Source organism: Lepidochelys kempii, chromosome 14 (assembly GCF_965140285.1).
Source record: "Lepidochelys kempii isolate rLepKem1 chromosome 14, rLepKem1.hap1, whole genome shotgun sequence".
Taxonomy (NCBI): domain Eukaryota; kingdom Metazoa; phylum Chordata; order Testudines; family Cheloniidae; genus Lepidochelys; species Lepidochelys kempii.
In genome coordinates this window covers 46,450,740-46,472,533 of record NC_136393.1, presented here as the reverse complement: position 1 = coordinate 46,472,533, position 21,794 = coordinate 46,450,740, and the positions used below count along the sequence as shown (strand labels likewise).

Genomic DNA, 21,794 nt, shown 5'->3' with positions numbered 1-21,794 from the left:
GTGAGACTTTACTGACAGACTTATGCTGGGACAAGGTGGAGACTGGAACCAGTCTAACTTATTTCACTTTGCCAAAGTGGAATAAGCTACCCTGGTGCAAGCACTTGCAGGCCAGTAGAATGGTCTCTGTGCTAGAGGCAGACAAGGCCGAAGGAGGTGGCCGGTCCCTTGGCAGGAAGCTCCAAGGCACCTCTGGTTAAATGTCCTTGTTATGGATTCTCCAGGAAGTCTTCCTCCAAAGCCAGCCAGGTATCTGAGAAGCAAGCTCAGAATAGGCCCCAGAAGAAACTCTTGTGACAGGATGGAAATTCTGGGTGCCTCCTTAGATGGAGACGGAGCTCCATCCATATCCGTATGGAGATGTCCAACAGTGCCCCTCGGTGGGCTCAGGAGACTCCTGGGGTGGGAGCTCCAGGGATCGGATGGGAATTCTGGCTGCTTCCTCCAGCCTTAAGAGCTGGAAGTGGCTTGGGAGGAAGCTCTGGAGGACAGAGGTCCCTCAACTCCCCCACTCTGGAAACTCCAGACAGGGGTGCCATTTTGAGCCTCTCTGGAGAAATCTCTGTGGGTAGGATGGAAATCCGCGTGCTTGCCCAGGGATTCAGCCACGTCCTGCTGGGTACCAACCTAAGGGCCAGGAAAAGAGGATGCCCCTCAGGGCTCCTCACCTTGAGCATCTCGATGCCCGACTGCAGGCACTTCTCCTCAATCTCAGTGATGAGCTGGTTGAGGGAGAGGCGGTGGTCTGACAACTGGGCCACGTTGTCCTTTAGCTTCTGCAGGATCTCCTTCTCCTCCTCCTCTAATCGTCGGAGCAGCACCTGCTGCTCCTCCTCCAGGAACTGGTGCAGCTCTTCAAACTCACTCACAATCAGCTGCCGACGGCTCTCCACCTTTCTCTGCAGTGGCGGGGAGAGGGGAGGACCAAGCTGGAGTCAGGTATGGGGAAAGGCAAGGGATGAGCCCGGGTCTCCCCCAGATCTGGCCACAGAGCAGCAGAACAGGGGGTCTCCCCAGATCTGGCTACAGAGGAAGGGAGCAGGGGGTTTCAGGACGGGGGGTGTTCCCCAGACCTGGGGATCCCAGGTGATGGTGGTGGTGTTGCCCCAGGTCCAACTAGAGAGATTATCCCAGGTGCATTTGTGTGGGATGTCTCCACAGAGCTGAACAGAGAGGAGCTGAGTGCAGTGGGAACCCGGCTGGGACCTCTCTATAGGTGGGCAGAGATGGTTATTCTCTTTGCAGAGCGTACATGTAGATTGCTCCACCGGCTGTCAAAATGCAGCCACCTCTGGGGCGGAGTGCGGCGGCTGTGATACCGCGAGGCAAAGCCGCAGAATAGCGTGGGGGAGGATGCAAAGGGGAGCCCCATATCCACCTGAAACCAGACTGCAGGGGGCTCATGGAGGCAGAACGGAGCCACCTGAGTTGGGATTTGGACCCCAGGGGCAGTGCTGTGACTCCTGAGATAAGCAACAGGAGATCTTCACTCATCTCACACAAGCAGGGTTTCTGACATGTCTCAAAGATGGCACTTCCAGAAGCACAGTGCCCCCTAGCATTAGACTGGGGCATTGGGAGCCAGCACTGACTGTGAGGGGAGAGTGCCCCCTACTAAGGCCTCCCGCAGGTCTCCTATCCAAGCTGGGACCCTGCCCAACCCAGCTCCGCAACTCATGGCTGGATCAGCACATCTGATGGATGACCCAGCCACAGGTGACAGAGCAAACCCCTGAGCCCCTGCCACCTGCCTTCAGCTCTCCGGGTTTCTTCTCCTCCTGGGATTTGCAGTGGGCAATGTCCTGCAGCTTCCGCTCCAGAGGCTCCAGACATTGCTGCAGCTTCTCCTGGGAGGACAAAGAACATTTAACAAGCTGGATCCAGCCACAAGATTCAGGCTCAAATCAGCAGTAACCAGATGGTCAGTTCCCTAGCATTTAGATGGGCCATGGGTGGCGCTATGGTAAGGAAAAGGGCTTACAGCTGTTGGGAGGCACAGTCAAGGCCAGAGAAGAACCCAGTCCCCTATGGACAGTCCAGTCTCAGTCCACCCTCATCTAACCACTCACAGAGCTGGGGACAGAGCCCAGAAGTCCTGGCTCCCAGCCCCCACTGCTCTCACCCGCTAGACTCCACTGGTGCTGCGCTCCCCTGTGTGTATCATTAGGACTTCTGGGGGCATATCCCCTGGATCTCAGCACTGCGGTAATCAGAGCTGATTCTTTCCCAGTGAATTGTGGGAAAACTTGTCTGTCCTTCCGGGGACACAGGTGGCATTGTGGGAAGGCACTGGAGGACAACCAGCTCTGGAGAGATTTAGCCTGCATCCTCACTGGATGAGGGTGAGTGAAAGCGGCACCCGAGGGCTACATATGGATGAGGGGGGTGGGTTAGAACTTGGGCTAGCTCTACAGTGAAGACAGATGCTAGAGGGACCCTGGGAAACCTTCTCCAGCTCATGGACTGTAAAGCACCGGCCCTGGGGAAAGGCCTGGGTGTCACCTCTTCGGCAGCCTCCCACCTTGTACTCCAGGGAGGCGTCGTCCAGGGGCACCACGGTGTGGGAGCGGTGGTCGTGGGAGATCTCGCACACCAGGCAGACGGCCTCCTGGTCCTCCTTGCAGAAGAGGTTGAGCACCTCGTTGTGCTTCCCACACAAGCTCTCGTCCCGCACCTTGCGCTTGGTGGCCTGCAGCTGCTTGGCTATCTCCACCATGTTGCCCAGCTGCCGGTTGGGCTTGAGGGTGCGGTGGCGGAAGGTCTTGCGGCAGACGGGACAGGGGAAGTCCCGGTTCAGTTCCTCCCACCAGCGGGTGATGCAGACCCGGCAGAAGTTGTGGCCACAGTCGATGATGACCGGGTCCTTCAGGTACTCCAGGCAGACGGAGCAGCTAGCCTCCACCTGCAGGTTCTCCAGGGGGTTGGTGGTAGCCATGGTACCTGCAAGACAAGGGGGAAATAGCTGTGTGGGAATGGGGGCCTTTCCCCTCCAGGGAGAGCCAGCTCTGATCTGGCCCCCGCACAGAGGGACTGATGGGCTTGGGGTTGTGTGGAATGGGGCCTTTCCCCTCTAGGGGGCGCTGGCTCAGATCCAGCCCCAGGGCAGAGGGACTGGCTGGCTCAGGGTGTGTGTGGAATGGGACATGGGGCCTTTCATCAAACAGTCGGGAGGAGAGAGAAGATCCCACTCACTTTTTGGTTTCACTCCACAAGAATGGATTGAGCATTCGCAGCAGGCTGCAGCGACGAGCCAGCAGCTGATCCCCAACACGCTCCGTGGATCTCTCAGTGGCTCTGGGCAAGTGGTGCCCTCTCCCACAATCTGGGCAGCGGTAAGCTGAGGGCACAGAGTGCGGAAACGTGGATGTCGTATGGGAAACAATTCCATTACAAGGAGCCCAAACATCACATGATCGTCAAGAGTCACCGGAGCACTCCTGTGTTATACACGTGATCGGCTCTGAGGCACCACCCCCGAAAGTGGCTGCAGCTGACGCCCCCTCCTCCAGTTGAGGAGGAGATCAAGCTGGGTACTGTTGCTTCTTTGTGATACACAGTGATGGCCTAAAAGGGCTAAACTAATTTCTTCACCTCGCCTCCCATCCCACAATTAGAAATTCAAGTCCTGTCTATCCTGGAAGTCTCAGTGGAAGACTGGAGAACTGGTCGGATTTTATCACAGATACAAAGCAGGTCAAACTTGATCCACTGAAAAGAGAGATTTATACCCAGACTGCTTTAGAAACATCTTGGGGGTTCTGTTGACACCTACTTATGGACATAGGAAAGAGGACTGGGGGTCTTTTATCTCAATATCCTATCTCCAACTGGCCCGAGCATGAGATGCTTCAGAGGAAGACACAAGAGACACCCCCCAGTGGCCAACGATGGGATAACATGTTCCTAGGAAAATCTACCTCAGCCCCCAGTAGTCAGAAGTCGGTTCATGCACCAGGAGGGTTTTTAGCTCAGCCAAAACTAGTTTAAAATACATATTAATTTATTATTATTATTATGGGTTGGGTTAAACTTAACTGAAGCAAATGGGTGAACCAGTCTCCTTCCATTCTGGATAAATTTAAGAAAACAATTAAGCTCTTTTACGGAACCAGATAGTTGAAACAATGGAAGCCACCACCCAAAACACAGGCACGGGTCATGGCCCCCCAAAAAGCAACACACTGCTGGTGAGTTAAGTGGTGGAGAGGATGTTGGAGCTGCGTGTGTCTGTGAGAGAAGCAGCAGAAAGAGCAGAGAAGCTGACAGAAAAGACAGCAAGAATAAGCTATGCTCCATCTTGTCTCAGTGTGGGGAGGTGGGGTGGACTAGATGACTTTCTTGACGTCCCTTCCAGCCCCACATTACTAAGTTTCTAAGAAAGCTCAGGCCAGCCAGAAAAAGCAGCGAGGCTGTGACCCTAAGAAAAAGCAGAGAGAGTGCTTTTGGGCAGAGTGCTGATGGGAAAAGGTCTTGAGACTGTTTCCTGTTCGATTCCTCCTGTGTTCAGGGAAACAGAACTTTGTAAATAAACAGGGACTGCATCAAAGAAACACCTGACTCCATCACCAATTTCTCCTCCTAATGGTAACAACCTGCAGAGTTGGATCACTAGCTAACAGCTCAGGTCAAAAAGGGGTCGCAGTTTTCCAACTCCAGATATTTTTATTACCCACCTAAATGTCCAAAGCTATTTAGAATTCCACTAGCTCTTCACCTCAGCGATATCCTAAGGCAGGGGTCTCCCAACTTTATGAGACGAGGGCCATATTAGATTTCTGAAGGGGCTTCGTGGGCCGAAGCGACTGTGAAAGAAATTAAATATATGCAAATATATGCAAAATATATGAAAAATCGTTAAAAAAACAACACTACGCTATTGTGTCAGTTTTCATTAAATTCGAAATCAGGCTCCCCTTTTTGGGTCTGCTCTGACCCATGCCAGCTCCCTTCTCCCTGTGCCTGCTACACGTGCCTGCTCTGCTGAAGCAAATGACAAAGGACTGAAGGTTTGGCTGTACTTTGGTAAGAGAAGCTCCATGTTCCCATTGTTGGTTGGGACTGTTTGGGTCTATTAGTTCTGTAGCTAAAATTTAACCATTATGAAATTGTTAATTTCCATCTTCTTTACTCCATTTATTGGAGATCGTAATTAAGCATCTGGCTTGTATTTTTACTCTAAGTTGGCTCCCCTTTTGGGAGGACCCTGGCTCCCAGGGGCACTCACCCCTCCGCACAGCTCAGCTGAACTACCCCCCCCACCCCTCCGCGAGCTGCTGCCGGTGGCCCCTCCCCCTGCCTGCTGGCTGTGCCTACTCAGCTGTTTGCTTCTCCCCTGTTGGTTGGAGGGCCGGACAAATGGAAATCCCGGGCCGCATCCGGCCCGCAGTTTGGAGACCCCTGTCCTAAGGCAATAAGTTCCACAGCCTAACTGTGCAAAATATAGTACAGTAACTCCCCACTTAACGTCCTCTCGCTTAACACTGTTTCGATCTTACGTCCCTGCTCAATTACAGAACATGCTCCATTTAAAGTTGTGCAATGCTTTGCTATAACATCATTTGGCTGCCTGCTTTGTCCACAGCTGGCGGCCCCCACCAGCTTCCCTACACGTTCCCCCCCGCACAGCGCCTCCCGCCTGCCGGCAGATCCGCCCTCCCAGATCAGCACCCTCCCGCTCCTCCCCCTGCCTCTTGCCCGCAGCAATCAGCTGGCTTGTGGCGTTCAGGAGGGATGGGGGGGAAGAGGGAGGACATGGCGCGCAGGCTCCCCCTCCCTCCCTGCCTCTTGAACACCACAAACCAGCTGATTGCCGTGGGCAGGAGGCAGGGGAGAGGAGGGAGGACGCAGCCTGAGGAGTAAAGGGGGGGGGGAAGAAGAGGAGGGTTAAGGGTGGGGGCTTGGGGGAAGGGGTGGAGTGTGCGGGCTGAGGGTTGAGCCCCCTGCTCCAGGTGCTTGCAGAGTAGGGGAAGCTGCTGCTGCTGTGCGCAACGTGCTTCTCCTAGCCTACAGCACCTTCAGCTTCCTTGCCTGCCTCACTGTCCCCAGTGCCAGGGGCTGTGCCTGTGTGGGGTAAGACAGGGGCACCTCCCAACTATTTATACTGAACTGTATGGCAAGAAAAAAATTTCCCGGAACCTAACCCCGCCATTTACATTCATTCTTATGGGGAAATTGGATTCACTTAACATCGTTTCACTTTTAACTACAACGTTAAGAGAGGAGTTATTGTATTTCCTTCTGTCCGTTTTATCATGGCCCAGGGGGTTAAGGTGCTGGCCTAGGGTCAGGGAGTTCTGGGTTCAGTTACTAGCTCTGCCACAGAGTCCCTGTGTGACCGTGGCAAGCTGCTTAGTCTCTGTGCCTCAGTTTCCCCATTTATATAATGGGAAAACAGCACTGCCCTGCCTTATAGGGGCACTGTGAAAACAAATACATAGAAGATTGTGAGGCGCTCAGGCCTCTATTGCTGTAGTACCTAAGACAGATCATTTTCAATGTATTACTTTCAATTTCGTTCAGCCACCCCGCTAGCCTTTGAGAAAGGGAGTTAGAAAAAAATCAGTGATCACTGAAATGGGTTTTGGGAACAGCTTCTGCAAATTAAACATGTTTGGGGCTGCTCCACACTGAAATAAAAGGGGAGGTTTTGATTATAAAAATGTATGACACCAAACTGAAAGGAGTGGAGTCCAGTGGTCAGAGCAGGGACTGGGTTCTATTCCTGGCTCTGGGAGGAAAGAAGGGTCTAGTGGTTAGTGCCGGCAGGACTGGGATCATGGCTCCTGTGTGTAAGAAGGATGTGCAACCTCTGTGGCCCATTCACTCCTTGACCCTTTGCTAAGTTTCCCAACAAGGGAGCTAGAGAGTAGCAAAGGGGCTGCTGTTTTCCGATGCCCTGGCAGAGGTCTGACTGATATCCACCAACTAGTCTCATGAATGCAGAACGGCCCTCAAACAGGAAGGCCTTTCAGTCACTACTGACCTAGATTGTAGCCAGTAACCCCTAGAGGGGAAAGGTCTCATTCTCCATCGGCCAACAGTCCTCCAGTCCTTCCATTGTGGAGCCAGACCAGAGCTGGCATCCCGAGAGGCAAAAGGGCCTGTATCCTGTGAGCCAGCCAGTCCCCCTCACCACGTTGACATCCCTGCCACAGTGACACCTCCGCAGATTCTTCGAGTCCACCAACCAGCTCAGTATTGAGGCTGGGGTTTCCAAGACAGCGTAAGCGAGGTGGTAGCCAAATACTATTGAATTTCACTCCCTTACGCTCCTCTGGAAACCCCAAGCATTTGACGGAGATCCACCAGACCATCAATGTGAACGTCCTCGCATTCGCGATTTTGAAGCCCTCAGTCCAGTCCCTCGACAGCTCCCCTCTTCCCAAACTAAAATTATTGTGTGAACGTCATTCTAAAGTCCTGCCTCCCTCTGGGGGGCTCCAGCGGCTGATCCGACCTGGCCTCCACTTCTGGGCACCTGTGGGATTGTTCCCTCTAGGATGGCGCACTCAATTAGCAGGGGCTGTCAGGGAAGGATTTGATTGCCTCGCTCTCCAACAATCACCTAGGGTGGAGTGAATTTTCTTAGGCTCCCTTCACATCAACAGATCAATCAGAGTGCTGGAGGCCTAGGAATTGCCAGACTGGACTGGTAAAAGCATTTGAAGGCTGGCGTGTTGTGAGGTATCAGAACGGTAGTAGGAAGACAGAGCCTGAAGCTTGAGCATGGGGGAAGACCTGTGGCCTGAACCAAAGTCAGGAAAAGGTTCGCTATGAGCAAAAGTCTGTCAAAAAACAGGTGCTTGCCGGCAAGTTCACTGTCTGGTACATAAACTTGGCACAAGTATGGATGGCGTTGCTAAAACACTCTGAATACGTAAACACATTCCAGCAGGCCAGCACAGGGACACCCCAGCCTGGCGCGAGATGGTTTGACAGAAGTGATGAATGGGGGCGTATTGTCTGGAACATGAGGAATAAAGTACAAAGACGGGTGGTGAAGAGGGATGTTTTGTCTGAAGCAGGAGGAGAAAGGTACAAGGGGAGGTAACAAACATGTCATGAAACAGGTAAGGTGACACCCAAGTTGTTTATCCCAGATTGTCTGTCTCAATCTATAAACACTGAGGTACCTTGCCGTAACTTGGTGGTGGAAAGCCCTGCCACTGATAAGCTGGTCCATTGTCACGGGCATACATGGACTAATGTTCCTCTAGAGCGTGTGGAGAGCTAGCACCCTGCGTTGTTGGCAATAAACCTGGCCGAGCGCCTTCACCACTAAATCAAGTCTGTGGTCTTTCCGGGCAGTTCGCTGGAGGTCTGCTGTGCCTTCTACCTGGCCAGAGCCGGTACCTAGCACACACAGAGAACACACACGCAGCCAACAACTGACAACGTTGGTGACCCCGACTGCTGATTTGGTAAGTAGGCGAGCTTCCCACTGTAGGAATTGTGGTCTAACATGGCAGAAAACCCCGAGTTAGAGAATCCCCTTATTCTCTCTGTAGCAGGACGGTCACCCCGCTCCGGCTCGGAAAGGGTTAAAAGTCAGCTCTTAGAGAGGGCTGGGGCTGAAAGCAGCGAGGGAGGCTGATTGGGTTGGCAGGAGGCTGTTTGGGTTGGCAGCCGCAGGTGTGGCCACAGCCGATTAGGGTCCAGCTGGCCCTGATAAAAGGGCTGGGAGCCAGGTAGAGGGAGTCTCACTCCAGTGGTGGAGTGGGAAGGACCTGGCTACTAGCTAGAGAAGTGTATCTTAAACAGAGCCTTGCTGTAGAAGGACAGGCAGAGCTGGGGAACACTGGCCAGTCGAGGCCCCAAGGCCTGTGGGGGTACTGAGGCTGCAGTGGTGCAGCCAGGCCAGGAAAAGGCAGCAGGTCCAAACCCCCTTGCCCATGATGAGTGGCCATTTCAGCCTACAATTTGCCCCTGAGAAAAGGAGCTAGATGAAGACTGGCAGTCGATCTCTGAGGCAAGGTGGGCTTAGGGGGTGTGACGTTATGAGTGTAATAGAATATCTCACTGAAAGGTGACAGGCCCAGAAAGAGTTAATTAACTCACAAACTAACCTGATTCATGGCTGAACTTTAAAGACTGGTTAGGAAGATATGTAAATGAATAGAGCTTGGAAATGCAAGTCTGCATTGTTAGAGATAAAAGGGTAGATGTTTGTTCAGGTCTTGTCATGTAAGCAACCAAGTCTTGTCTATGGCTATAGCTTTGATTCAAAGATCAAAAGAGGAATATTAACATTTAGGAAGACACTGGAGGGCAATAGTATTATTGTCTATTTGTCTCTCTGAAGATTGTGGTAACCTGTATCTGAACTGTTTAATGGATGAATTATCCTGTGCTAATTACCATGATGTTTAGGAGAAGGGAAGTTAAGCCTACTGTTTTCTCAGGCCAAGAGGCTGCTGGAAATGTATAAAAACCCTGGGACAGTATCCTTCTTCATCTCAGATCTGCTTTGGGTTTCAAGAAGGGGAAACCTTAAACCATAAGGATTGAGATCCCCAGTCACTGACTGGAGTCACCCTGAATATGGACACTGGACTATAACCTATAGACTATTTCCAAAAGGACTTCTGGCAACTACAAGCTCATCTCTGCTCTGTATCTGAACCGCAAGAATTGAATTCAAGTCTGTAGGTATATTGATCTCTTAAAAAAGAAAAGAGAGAGTGTTGGTTAATAAATTTTAGTTAACGAGAATTGACTATAAGCGTGTATTTTGGATAAAATCTAAGTTATAATTGGACCTGGATGTGTGGCTGATCTTTTGGGATTGGAAGAACCTTTTCTTTTATATGGTAAGATTTTCAGTAATCATCATCGTATCTGACATGTGTGTCTGGATGGAGGCCGGAGGCTGGGCACTTTAAGGGAACTGTGCTGTTTGGACTTCTGAGTAACCAGTGAAGTAATACACGAGCTGTTTTGTGCTGGCTTGGTAAATCTAAGTATTGGAATATCCACCAGCTTTTGGGGTTTTGTCTGCCCCGTTTTGTTTACAGTTCACCCTAATTGAGTGACCTCAGCTGCTCCCATGGGCAGCATCATTACAGGGGGATTGGGGTTCCCCAGGGAGGGGAGGACCCCTGAGTGTGGGGTCCTGTCAGGGGGCAATGCCCGAGCAAAGGGGCACCGCGGGCTGGGAGGGACGTGGGGCCTGAATTAAAGTGTGGTGGAAAAAAGGGAGAAGCAGGTGGCATCAAGGGAGACACTGGCCAGCAGGAGGCGCTGCAAAGCTTGAAGAGCTAATTCCCAGACCAACCAGCAGGAGGTGCCACGCCAGTGAATGCTCTGCCTTGCTACACCCTCACTTCCAATCTCCAGAGTCTGATGAAGTATGGATGCGCTGGGTAGCCAGCAAAGGAGGTTCACATGCGTTCAAAAAAGACAGTGCAGAAACGTGGACTGGAATATGTAAAGCGATGGCAGAGACCAAGGCTTTAAAAAATAACAAATATGACCACGGCTGTTAAATGGTTCAGACAACATGCCCCAAGAGTGGCGGGGCAAGTAGCAGAAACCAAAAAAGAGTTAAAAGAAGCTACAAATGCAACAGAGCACACTGGAAAGCACAGGAACAGAACAGAAAATTGGAAACAGCTGTAGAAAAACTGCAAAAAAGAAAAGTGCCATCCCCTCGTAATAAACCTTGTTGGGCGACACCGGGCTTCAGGTATTTAGATAATGCTTGAAGAACTGGGACAGAAATGGGAAACAGGTGGTCCGAGCAAAATTAAAAGATGGAACATGGAAAGACTGGAATGGGTGCTGCAGTGGAGACATTGGGAATGACCAAGTAAGTGCACAGGAGGAAAAGGTAGCAAACAATACTCTCACTGCATCGGTAAATCAGGAGAAAACGGTAGGGTAAACAGAGCATCTTAAGACAGTGTTTTTCAAACTGTGGGTCGCGGCACGTAAGGTGCTGGGTTGCGGCAGCTCTGATCGGCACCACTGACTGGGACATTAAAAGCTCCCAGGATGGTGCTGCCGAGCTAAGGGAGGCTAGTGCCTACCTCTTCCGACATAGCGCTGGCCCCGGAAGTGGCCAGCAATGGGTCTGGCTCCTAGGCCAGGGGGCCACGGGACTCCACGCGCTGCCCCCACCCCAAGCACCGGCTCTGCACTCCCATTGGCTGGTTTTCAGCCAATGGGAACTGGGGGGATGGGGGGAAGGGCGCTTGTGCGCCTCTGCCTGGGAACCAGGCCTGCTGCTGGCTGTTTCTGGGGCGCAGCGCGGTTCGCGGTGCCAGGACAGGCAGGAAGCCTGCCTCTGCACCCCAGCTGCACCGCTGACCGGGAGCTGCCAGAGGTAAGTCTGCACCCCAACCCTGCGCCCCAATCCCCTGCCCCAGTCCTGAGACCCCCCCAAACCCAGAGCCCCTCCTGCAACCCAAACCCCTCATCTCTGGCCCCAGCCCAGAGCCCTGACCCCCTTCTGTACCCCAATCCCCTGCCACAGCCCAGAGCCCCCTCCCACACCCTGAACACCTCATTTCCCCCCCCCCCACCCCAACCCATGTGCCCCAGCCCCTTGCACAGCCCAAAACCCCTCATCCCCAGCTCCACTGGGTCGTGGGCATCAACAATTTTCTTCAACTGGGTCCCCAGAAAAAAAGTTTGAAAACCATTGCCTTAAGAGACATGATTGCAGGGGAGTAGATACAAAAGAATTTCAAAGTGAAAAACCGAGAGGATGAGGAATCGAAGAATTAACGCATGGAGTTGCCCAGAAATGGTTCACTGCAGCAGAGAAACACGCTCCTGCAATCCATTTAGCAGGCAGACAGAAACAACAGACACTGGGGGAACAAAATCAGGTTTTGTAAGAGCAGATAAAGACCCCCCCATTCTCCTCTCAGAGCCAGGATAAAAACCAGGGGTGTGAGTTCCCAATTGCTTCAACCCACTGAGCCCCACTCCTCGCTCACAGCTAATGATGTAATCTTCTCTCTCAAATATTTGTACATACCCCTTAGTTTTCCTTTATATCCTCTGTCTGCTAAACTTGCTGCTCCTGCCTGTACTTTAAAATGACCGTACAGAGTTAATTGATCTCTCTTGGCTCAGGTGTCCCTCCCTTCCTAGTTTCAGAGTGGTAGCCGTGTTAGTCTGTAGCAGCAAAAATAAAGATGAGTCCTTGTGGCACCTTAGAGACTAACAAATTTATTTGGGTGCCTCCCTTCCTAGGTTACTTCCCCCCACCCCCGACCTCTCTTCACTTCTGCCCTCTCTTTGTTTTAAAAGTTGTAGTTATTACAGAAAGAGAGGAAGCAACTGAAAACAAAACCGAGAAAACAAAAAACTGTATTCTAAACAAGTCCAGCGAATTAATTATTTTAACCCTTCAGGAATGCAACAGCTGGAATTACTTACCTAACTTTCTTAAAGACAGGGCTGCCAAGCACCAGAAATGCAGACTCTGCTTCTAATCCTAACCACTGACTAATATTTGAAACATGGGTTTTCCTTATTTCCATACAGCAGAGTTTTAAAAATAAAATATAAAGTAATGGAAAATGCCTAACTTACTAAATTAATATAACAAAGTGGGCAAATAACTTAATATACATTTTTATCCATTCTTATTAAAGTTTAAAAAAATATAACTGGCTTATTTAGATGTTTAACTTCTGTTTACCTGTTTGTTTTCTAGAATGCATGGCTTTAATAACTAAGCTCTTAACACCTTATCTTGTCTAGTTATGAAAACAATTCCGGCACCATTCACCTTTAATTGTAAGGTTGTCCTGTATGTCACGTATGCTGTCCTGTGCTGGATGCTGTGTGTTTTGTTTTAATTTTGTTGCAAAAAAGTCAATGTAATCCTCTTTGTTATTATAAGTGGTACCACGCTATTTTAATATCGTGGTGGGACAACCATCATAATACCATTTTTTTTGCAAAGCTCAAAAAGGCCTCAGTTATAAATATATGTACACATACTTTTGCCCAACAAATAATGCAATTGCAAACAAAAAGAATGATTTTTTATTAATCACAGGAAAAAACGCAAGGGGAAACCTCAACATTAATGTAAAGGTATTAACACAATGTCAATTTCTTATTTGGGTTTTTATAAACTTGTTTTCACCATTATTAAATATTGAAATATAGTTATAAGAATGCCATAGAAAAAATGTCAAAAAATATAACCATATATACCATGCCCGGTTATACTGCAAAATGTTAAAGCTAACCAAACAATTTCACCAGGTTTCCACCTTTGTCTCCCAAATACAACCAAGCATCATGAAAGTTTTATACCCTCCATAGACCTGCATTTGAAATTCATTTTGGTTTAATTTTTATACTCTTCTTTTATATTATGCTAAAGGGAAGTAGTGGTTAGTAAAGTTTGTGCTTTCAAACAGTTAACAAAGGTGGAATTGGGATCACAAGCAAATTAACTCTAAAAAGCTTGGTAAAAATTCTGTTACTAACTTTTCCTAAAACACAGTGCTCAGTCGGGGAGAGCCTGTCATAAATATAAAGGGTAAACACCTTTAAAATCCCTCCTGGCCAGAGGAAAAACCCTTTCACCTGTAAAGGGTTAAGAAGCTAGGATAACCTCGCTGGCACCTGACCAAAATAACCAATGAGGAGACAAGATACTTTCAAAGCTGGAATGGGGGGAGAAACAAAGGCTCTCTCTGTGTGTGCGATGCTTTTGCCGGGAACAGAACAGGAATGGAGTCTTAGAACTTAGTAAGTAATCTAGCTAGATATGTGTTAGATTCTGTTTTGTTGAAATGGCTGATAAAATAAGCTGTGCTGAATGGAATGTATATTCCTGTTTTTGTGACTTTTGTAACTTAAGGTTTTGCCTAGAGGGATTCTCTATGTTTTGAATCTGACTACCCTGTAAGGTATTTACCATCTTGATTTTACAGAGGTGATTCTTTTACTTTTTTTCTTCAATTAAAATTCTTCTTTTAAGAACCTGATTGCTTTTTCATTGTTCTTAAAATCCAAGGGTTTGGGTCTGTGTTCACTTATGCAAATTGGTGAGGATTTTTATTAAGCCTTCCCCAGGAAAGGGGGATGTAGGGTTTGAGGAGGACTTTTTGGGGGAAAGACGTTTCCAAGTGGGCTCTTTCCCAGTTATATATCTGTTAGACGCTTGGTGGTGGCAGCAATAAAGTCCAAGGGCAAAAGGTAAAATAGTTTTGGGGAAGTTTTAACCTAAGCTGGTATAAATAAGCTTTGGGGGTTTTCATGCTGGTCCCCACATCTGTACCCTAGAGTTCAGAGCGGGCAAGGAACCTTGATAGAGCCATATACCTTCTCACAGAAGACTGTGAGCACCCATTTTAGCAGTTGAGCATTATATTATGAAAAAATTGGTAATGCATACATTTACTAAAAAGGAATGTCTATGCAACAAAAGCAAACGTATCTAAAACAGGTCTATTTGTGCTAAAGAATTGGGAAAATCATAACAAAAGCATCCCTTGTGTTATAAAAGACTTGGTTCCTATTACAGTGTAAACAAACTAAGTTAATTTGTGTACTAAATTTGGGTTATTGAAAACAAGAGAAATGTACAAGCAAACAAGCCAAACCTTTACTATGTTAACCAACTTAAGCTGTTTACGGGTGCATCCCACAGACCAAAGATTCCAGAAGATATCAATGCACAGTGAAGAAACCCCCTGGCATCAAGTAAGAAAAATGAAGTGCTTTATAAACAACAGACTGGTCAAGTACACCTCAGACTACCATATTATGGACAATTAAGTAGGCAATCAGCTAGAATCCACTAGTTGGACCAGGTTTAACTGCCATTTAAACTGTATCTTACTGAGCAAAGTGAATTCATATGCCTGTGGTTTTATTGTGTAAAAGCAACTGTGTTATTGCCATATACTTTGTTAATTGATATACTAGCTTCTTATCAGGAATGATAAGAATTAAGGGCTGGATAAGAGACTATTCAGCCGTCTGGGATCTCTTAAAATAGGTGACTTCAAAATCTAGAGGGAATTATGGGTTGCATTTCAAGATTGTTTGACTCTGGGGACCAATTTGGAACAGGGACAATATGAACATTTATATAACAAAACATTAACTATTTTGACCACCAGGCAGTGGAAACTGTTTCTGAACCTGTAATTCATGATCTTAAGGGCCTAATTACTGAAGAAACAGTGCACCATTTACAATGTGCACGACATCGCTAAACTGTTTAAGCAAACACAAATAAAAATTAACAAACTAATGGCAGCAAACAATATGAAGGCAAGAAAAAAAACCCCAAATTGGTAAAGAAATTATTTATATTGCTTATGAGAGTTACATAGTAACTTCCATAACCAACTCATTAGAGAACATTAAAAAAAGCCAGAGAAAATTGCCTAACCTTATTAGTGATTCACAGCTAACTAGCTTTGCGCTCAGTGTATAACAAAAACAGTGGAGAACTGACAATGTCAGGTCATATGGGCAAATTCCCTGTTAGCACCAGTCATAATTTGGGGTCAATGACAGTGCATCCTAACTGAGGCATGTGCTATTTAATACAATCTTGTTCCAATATTACCAACATTAAATCCCTGACACAGCAATACTTGATACCTACTTAACGGACAGTAATCAATTTATCTGGTAGACAGCGTTTAAAAGAAACAACTGTATCTACGTCAACTACTGGTGTACCATGCAGCAAGGCAAACCTAAAGAGCATCGCACGGTGGCTTGTTATGCCAGGAACGTTGTTGACATCACAACTCCAGTGCGTGGTCACAATAATTCAGGCCAAATGAATGGTACAGATAAGTGAGCCACTCCTGTTTCCTGCCCAGTGAAAATTACTGCTGGATGTCACCATTGGGTAAGGGAAACCTATAAAGTGGATGGGCAAAACTGTATAGTAACCGATTACAGAGAAAATGTATATACGAAGACCTCATTTGTGATGTCACTACTCCAAATTTTTGGTTTATTCCTCATACACATAGCACTGTGGGACACGTTGTAATAATATCTCCTGCAGTATTTCAGAACAACTCTAAAACTATATCCCTTAACCAAAGTCCCGGACCTAACATTCCCAGGACCACTATATGGGACTAGGAACACTGCAAATGAAAATCTAATTGAGTGAATGTTCAGGCCAAAGGACAGACAGGGAATGAATGTGTGAATGGTAATGTAAGGTGGCCATGTAACAGTGTTTAGCCCTCTGGGTCATCCGAAGTTCATGCATTATGGTTTTCCCGGGGATGATGAGTAAACATCCTCCCAGGAAAAAGCCATAAGGAGGGGGAATATAGTAGGAAGACAGAGCCTGAAGCATGGGCCTGGTGAAAGACTTAAGGCCTGAACCAAAGTCAGCAAAAGTTATGCTATGAGCAAAAGTCAGGCCCTGTCAAAAAGCAGATGCTTGCCAGCAAGTTCACTGTCCGGTACGTAAACTTGGCACAAGTATGGATGGCGTTGCTAAAACACACTGAATATGTAAACACATTCCAGCAGGCCAGCACAGGGACACCCCAGCGTGGCACAAGATGGTTTGACAGAAGCGATGAATGGGGGGTGTTTGATCTAGAACATCAGGAGTAAAGCACAAAGACGGGTGGTTAATAGGGACGTTTTGTCTGAAGCATCACGATAAAGGTACAAGGGGAGACAGCAAACATGTCATGAAACACGTAAAGTGACACGCAAGTTGCTTATCCCCGATTGTTTGTTTCAGTCTATAAATGTTGAGGTACCTCGCCGTAACCCTTAGTCCAGGCTAGGTGGCAGTGGTAAGTCCCACCACTGACTGAGCTGGTCCTTTGTCATGGGCATACATATAATAGTATTCCTGTAGAGTCTATGGGGTGCTAGTACCATGCTTTGTCGGCAATAAAGCTGGCCAAGCACCAGAGTTTGTGGTCTTTTTGGGCAGTTCAATCGAGGTCTGCTCTGCCATCTACCTGGCCAGAGCCAGTACAGCAGACACAGAGAACACACGCGCAGCCAACTACTGACAACAAGAACTAGATCTCAATTACCACCCAAAGGCACTGAAGAGAAATCAACCTCTTTGTCCATACATTGACTAGTGCACCGTGGGAATCTTGGAACAGCTATCCCCAAATGCCCAGAGCCCAAGAGATTGCTTCTTGGGTTGCCTTAACATGAGTGTCATATGTAAGACAAGGAAGGTGACGGTCCTGCTCGACTCAGCACTAGTGAGGCCTCAGCTCGAGTATTGTGTATAATTCTGGGCACACTTTGGAAAAAAGGTGGACAAGTTGGAAGAGAGTTCAGAGGAGGGCTCAGAAAACCTGGCCTATGAGGAAAGGTTAAAAAAAGCTCAGCCTGTTTAGTCTTCAGAAGAGAAAACGGAAGTGGGGCCTGCTAATAGTTTTCAAATGTTAAGGGCTGTTATAAAGATGAATGTGATCAATTGTTCACGATGTTTACTGAAGAAAGGACAAGAAGTAATGGGCTTAGTCTGCTTCAAGGGAGATTTAGGTTAGATACTAGAAAACTGAAGTAGGACAGGTTTCTGAGTAGCAGCCGTGTTAGTCTGATTCTCTGGTTGTGCCTTCATTTCCACCTCCCGTCCTGTCTAGTTAGACTGTAAACTCTTCAGGTCAGGGACTGGCTCTTATGGTTTCTTTGTACCGGGGTCCCTGATCTCTAGGTGTTAGCATAATAAATAACAACAAACTTCCTCCTAAGGCCTTAATGTAAGTGGGAAATTGTGAGTAGCCTGGGGTAGGGCCCTCTTGTGTTGTGTTTGTCTGTACAAGCCGCCTTTATTCTTAATAGGCTATCTCACAGGGAAATAATAAGGTTAGTGAGACTCGTATAAGTGTAGGGCTGGAAGGGACCTCAAAAAGTCATCAAGTCCAGCCCCCTGTGCTGAGGCAGGACCAAGTAAACGTAGGCCATCCCTGACAGGGGTTTATCCAACCTGGCCTTAGAAACTTCCAGTCATTATTCTTCTTCTTTCACCGATGGATTGTAGTTTCCTGAGAAAGGCAGTGGTGTCTTGAAGATAGCTGGGAGTGCTGGTAGCATAGGGCCTGAGGAGGGAGGCTACATAGCCAGACAATCCTGCTGTCAGGGTGCTAATGCCTGAGATGATGGGGCGTCCAGGATTTCCAGATTTATGTATTTTGGGTAGCAGATAGAATACCCCAGGTCGGGGTTCCAGGGGTGTATCTGTGCGGATTTGTTCTTGTGTTTTTTCAGGGAGTTTCTTGAGCAAACGGTGTAGTTTCTCTTGGTAACCCTCAGTGGGATCAGAGGGTAATGCATTCTTACAACTACAATACCCACCTGTTGAAATGAAGAAACAGACTGACAGAGCCAGAAGAGTACCCAGAAGTCACCTACTATAGGACAGGCCCAACAAAGAAAATAACAGAACACCACTAGCTATCACCTTCAGCCCCCAACTAAAACCTCTCCAACGCATCATCAAGGATCTACAACCTATCCTGAAGGACGACCCATCACTCTCACAGATCTTGGGAGACAGACCAGTCCTTGCTTACAGACAGCCCCCCAACCTGAAGCAAATACTCACCAGCAACCACACAACAAAAACACTAACCCAGGAACCTATCCTTGCAACAAAGCCCGTTGCCAACTGTGTCCACATATCTATTCAGGGGACACCATCATAGGGCCTAATCACATCAGCCACGCTATCAGAGGCTCGTTCACCAGCACATCTACCAATATGATATATGCCATCATGTGCCAGCAATGCCCCTCTGCCATGGACATTGGTCAAACTGGACAGTCTCTACGTAAAAGACTACATGGACACAAATCAGACGTCAAGAATTATAACATTCAAAAACCAGCCGTAGAACACTTCAGTCTCTTTGGTCATTCGATTACAGACCTAAAAGTTGCAATTCTTCAACAAAGAAACTTCAAAAACGGACTCCAACGAGAGACTGCTGAATTGGAATTAATTTGCAAACTGGATACAATTAACTTAGGCTTGAATAGAGACTGGGAGTGGATGGGTCATTACACAAAGTAAAACTATTTCCCCATGTTTATTCTACCCCCCACGGTTCCTCAGATGTTCTTGTCAACTGTTGGAAATGGCCCACCTTGATTATCAGTACAAAAGGTCCTTCCCCCCCCGGCTGGTAATATCTCACCTTAAGTGATCACTCTCGTTACAGTGTGTATGGTAACACCCATTGTTTCATGTTCTCTATGTATATAAATCTCCCGACCGTATGTTCCACTGAATGCATCCGATGAAGCGAGCTGTAGCTCACGAAAGTTTATGCTCAAATAATTTTGTTAGTCTCTAAGGTGCCCCAAGTACTCCTTTTCTTTTTGTGAAGTAGGACAGTTAAGTTTTGGAATAGGCATCCAAAGGAGGTTGTGGAGTCCCCATGACTGGAAGTTTCTAAGGCCAGGTTGGATAAACCCCTGTCAGGGATGGCCTACGTTTACTTGGTCCTGCCTCAGCACAGGGGGCTGGACTTGATGACTTTTTGAGGTCCCTTCCAGCCCTACACTTATACGAGTCTCACTAACCTTATTATTTCCCTGTGAGATAGCCTATTAAGAATAAAGGCGGCTTGTACAGACAAACACAACACAAGAGGGCCCTACCCCAGGCTACTCACAATTTCCCACTTACATTAAGGCCTTAGGAGGAAGTTTGTTGTTATTTATTATGCTAACACCTAGAGATCAGGGACCCCGGTACAAAGAGACCATAAGAGCCAGTCCCTGACCTGAAGAGTTTACAGTCTAACTAGACAGGACGGGAGGTGGAAATGAAGGCACAGCCAGATAATTTGACTTGTCCAAAGTCAGTGGCAGAGCCAGGAGACTGGAGTTCTGATTCCCAGTCCAATGCTCTACCCATTGGGCTATGCTTCCTATCCAAGGCGTAATTCATGATATGCTTTTCTACCTCCATAGCATAGATTTTGAAGCCACTAGGGAAGGACAAAATTAACTGGGTTTCTGCTCATTCTTAAAACTGCTTCTTTATGAGGAAGGCAGCCTGCAAAGGGAGTTAGCGGGGTAAAATAAAATAATTTTATTTAGAAATCCTGATCTTATTTACCCCATTTTTTTCCTCACAAAAGACTATTAATGGCAGAAAGGTTTACATCAAGCGAGAAATCTTTAACACAGAACTTCCCTCCCACCTGTTGACTGGGCATTTGAGTTAAGAGGGTGTTACCAGAACAGATTTTTTTTTTTTAAAGTGATTTCTGTTTAATTGAGTGAAGAGCACTTGTGGTGGAGACTGGGGGTATTCTGCAGTTGCTGGGAAAGAAACAGCAAGGTGGACTCACTATACTGGGAAGAAGAAACAGGAATACCTAGGGCAGTGGTTCTCGATCAGGGGTACACAGAAATCTTCCATCAGCTCATCGAGATATTTGCCTTGTTTTGCAACAGGCTACATAAAAAGCACCAGCAAAGCCAGTACAAACTAAAATTTCATACAGACCATGACTTGTTTACACTGCTCTATAGACTATACACTGAAATGTAAGTACAATATTGATAGTCCTATGGATTTATTTTATAATTATCCGGTAAAAATGAGCAAATCAACAATTTTTCAGTACTAGGGGCGGTGATACTTTTGTATTTTCATGCCTGATTTTGTGAGCAGGCCTTTTTTAAGTGAGGTGAAACTTGGGGGCACGCACGAGAAATCAGACTCCTGAAAGGGGCACACTCGCCTGGCAATGTTGAGAGCCACCGCCCTAGGGGATGCTGTATCTCTGCATTGCAATTAGTGTGTGTGTGTGCAGGAAGGGCAGGGAGGGGTGTGTGTGGGGGGGTGAATTATTGCAGCTGATCTCTGGGGCTGAGTGAAAGAGCTGAGGTGGAACTGGTAAGCTAGGGATGGGGGGGGGTGGTACCATTTCTTTGGAAGCAGTGAATACTGCTGGATGACGCCTGCTGCTGCTCTGCGAGGGGGAGATGGGTGGGGGGCTGGGGGAGGCAATAGGAGAGTCTCTGCCCTGATTGTTGGCGGGGGGGGGGGGTGTATCTCCCATGAATGTGAGGCAGTGGGAGGGGTCTCTCCTGGGATGGGGGGAGGGGACGGGCTGTCTGTGTGTGGGGGCGGGGCGGGTCCCCCGTGACAGGGGGGTGTCTCTCCCCCCGCGGCTGGGGGGGGGAGGGGTAATTACGGTGGGTCACACAGAAACCCCCCCGCACTCACCTCCGCCCGCCTCCTCCTCCCGGTGGGGACACAGGAGCCCCGGGCTGCCCCGGTCTGGGCCCAGGGCGGAAGTGACGACACGGAGGCTAAGGCCGCCCGCCCCCCAGCGGAAACCGTGAGGGAGGAGGGGTGTCGGGTTTCCGGCCACAGAGCGGAAGTCCCTGCGCCGACCTTTCCCGGGGCTCGGCGCCCTCACCGGAAGTGACGCCAGCCAGCGGCTTCCATAAGCTGACAGTCGCAGGCAGGAAAGGGGTCTGCCCCGACCAGAAACGGCCCCGCCTTCTCTCGTCACCTTCCATATGGAGCGTACCAAATTCATTCCCCCCTGTGTGAAACATACCAATTTCATAGCCGCTCCTTTGTGGCATGTACCAAATTCATAGCTTCCCCTCCCCGTTTGTGGAGCATCCCAAACTTCATAGCCACCTCTTTGTAGGCGGTACCAAATTCACACCCTCCCCCCCTTTGTGGGACATATCAAACGTCCCTTTGTGGAATGTACCAATTTCATGCCCGCCCCTCTGTGGAATGTACCAAATGCACACCCCCTTTGCGGAATGTACCAAATGCATATCCCCCCCTCCCCCCATGTGGAGCATACCAAGCTGAGCTC

General features: G+C 48.2%; 1 protein-coding gene across 4 annotated transcripts in view; it reads right to left on the bottom strand.

The window, feature by feature from the left end:
* TRIM39 (tripartite motif containing 39) overlaps nucleotides 1–21,396 on the bottom strand; it is a 28,496-nt gene extending 7,100 nt beyond the window's left edge. Inside the window, exons 1-6 of one of the 4 annotated variants that reach the window (XM_073311158.2) lie at nucleotides 21,182–21,306; nucleotides 4,674–4,802; nucleotides 3,193–3,337; nucleotides 2,522–2,940; nucleotides 1,752–1,847; nucleotides 669–929 (exon numbers count right to left, since the gene is read on the bottom strand). In XM_073311158.2, coding sequence (XP_073167259.1) covers nucleotides 669–929; nucleotides 1,752–1,847; nucleotides 2,522–2,935 — 771 coding nt within the window. In that variant the 5' untranslated portion in view covers nucleotides 2,936–2,940; nucleotides 3,193–3,337; nucleotides 4,674–4,802; nucleotides 21,182–21,306. Of the gene's footprint in view, nucleotides 1–668; nucleotides 930–1,751; nucleotides 1,848–2,521; nucleotides 2,941–3,192; nucleotides 3,338–4,673; nucleotides 4,803–21,181 lie in introns of all 4 variants that reach the window. The other 3 variants (XM_073311157.2, XM_073311161.2, XM_073311160.2) reach the window with 3 other exon arrangements.
* Between the last annotated feature and the right edge of the window lie 398 nt (nucleotides 21,397–21,794).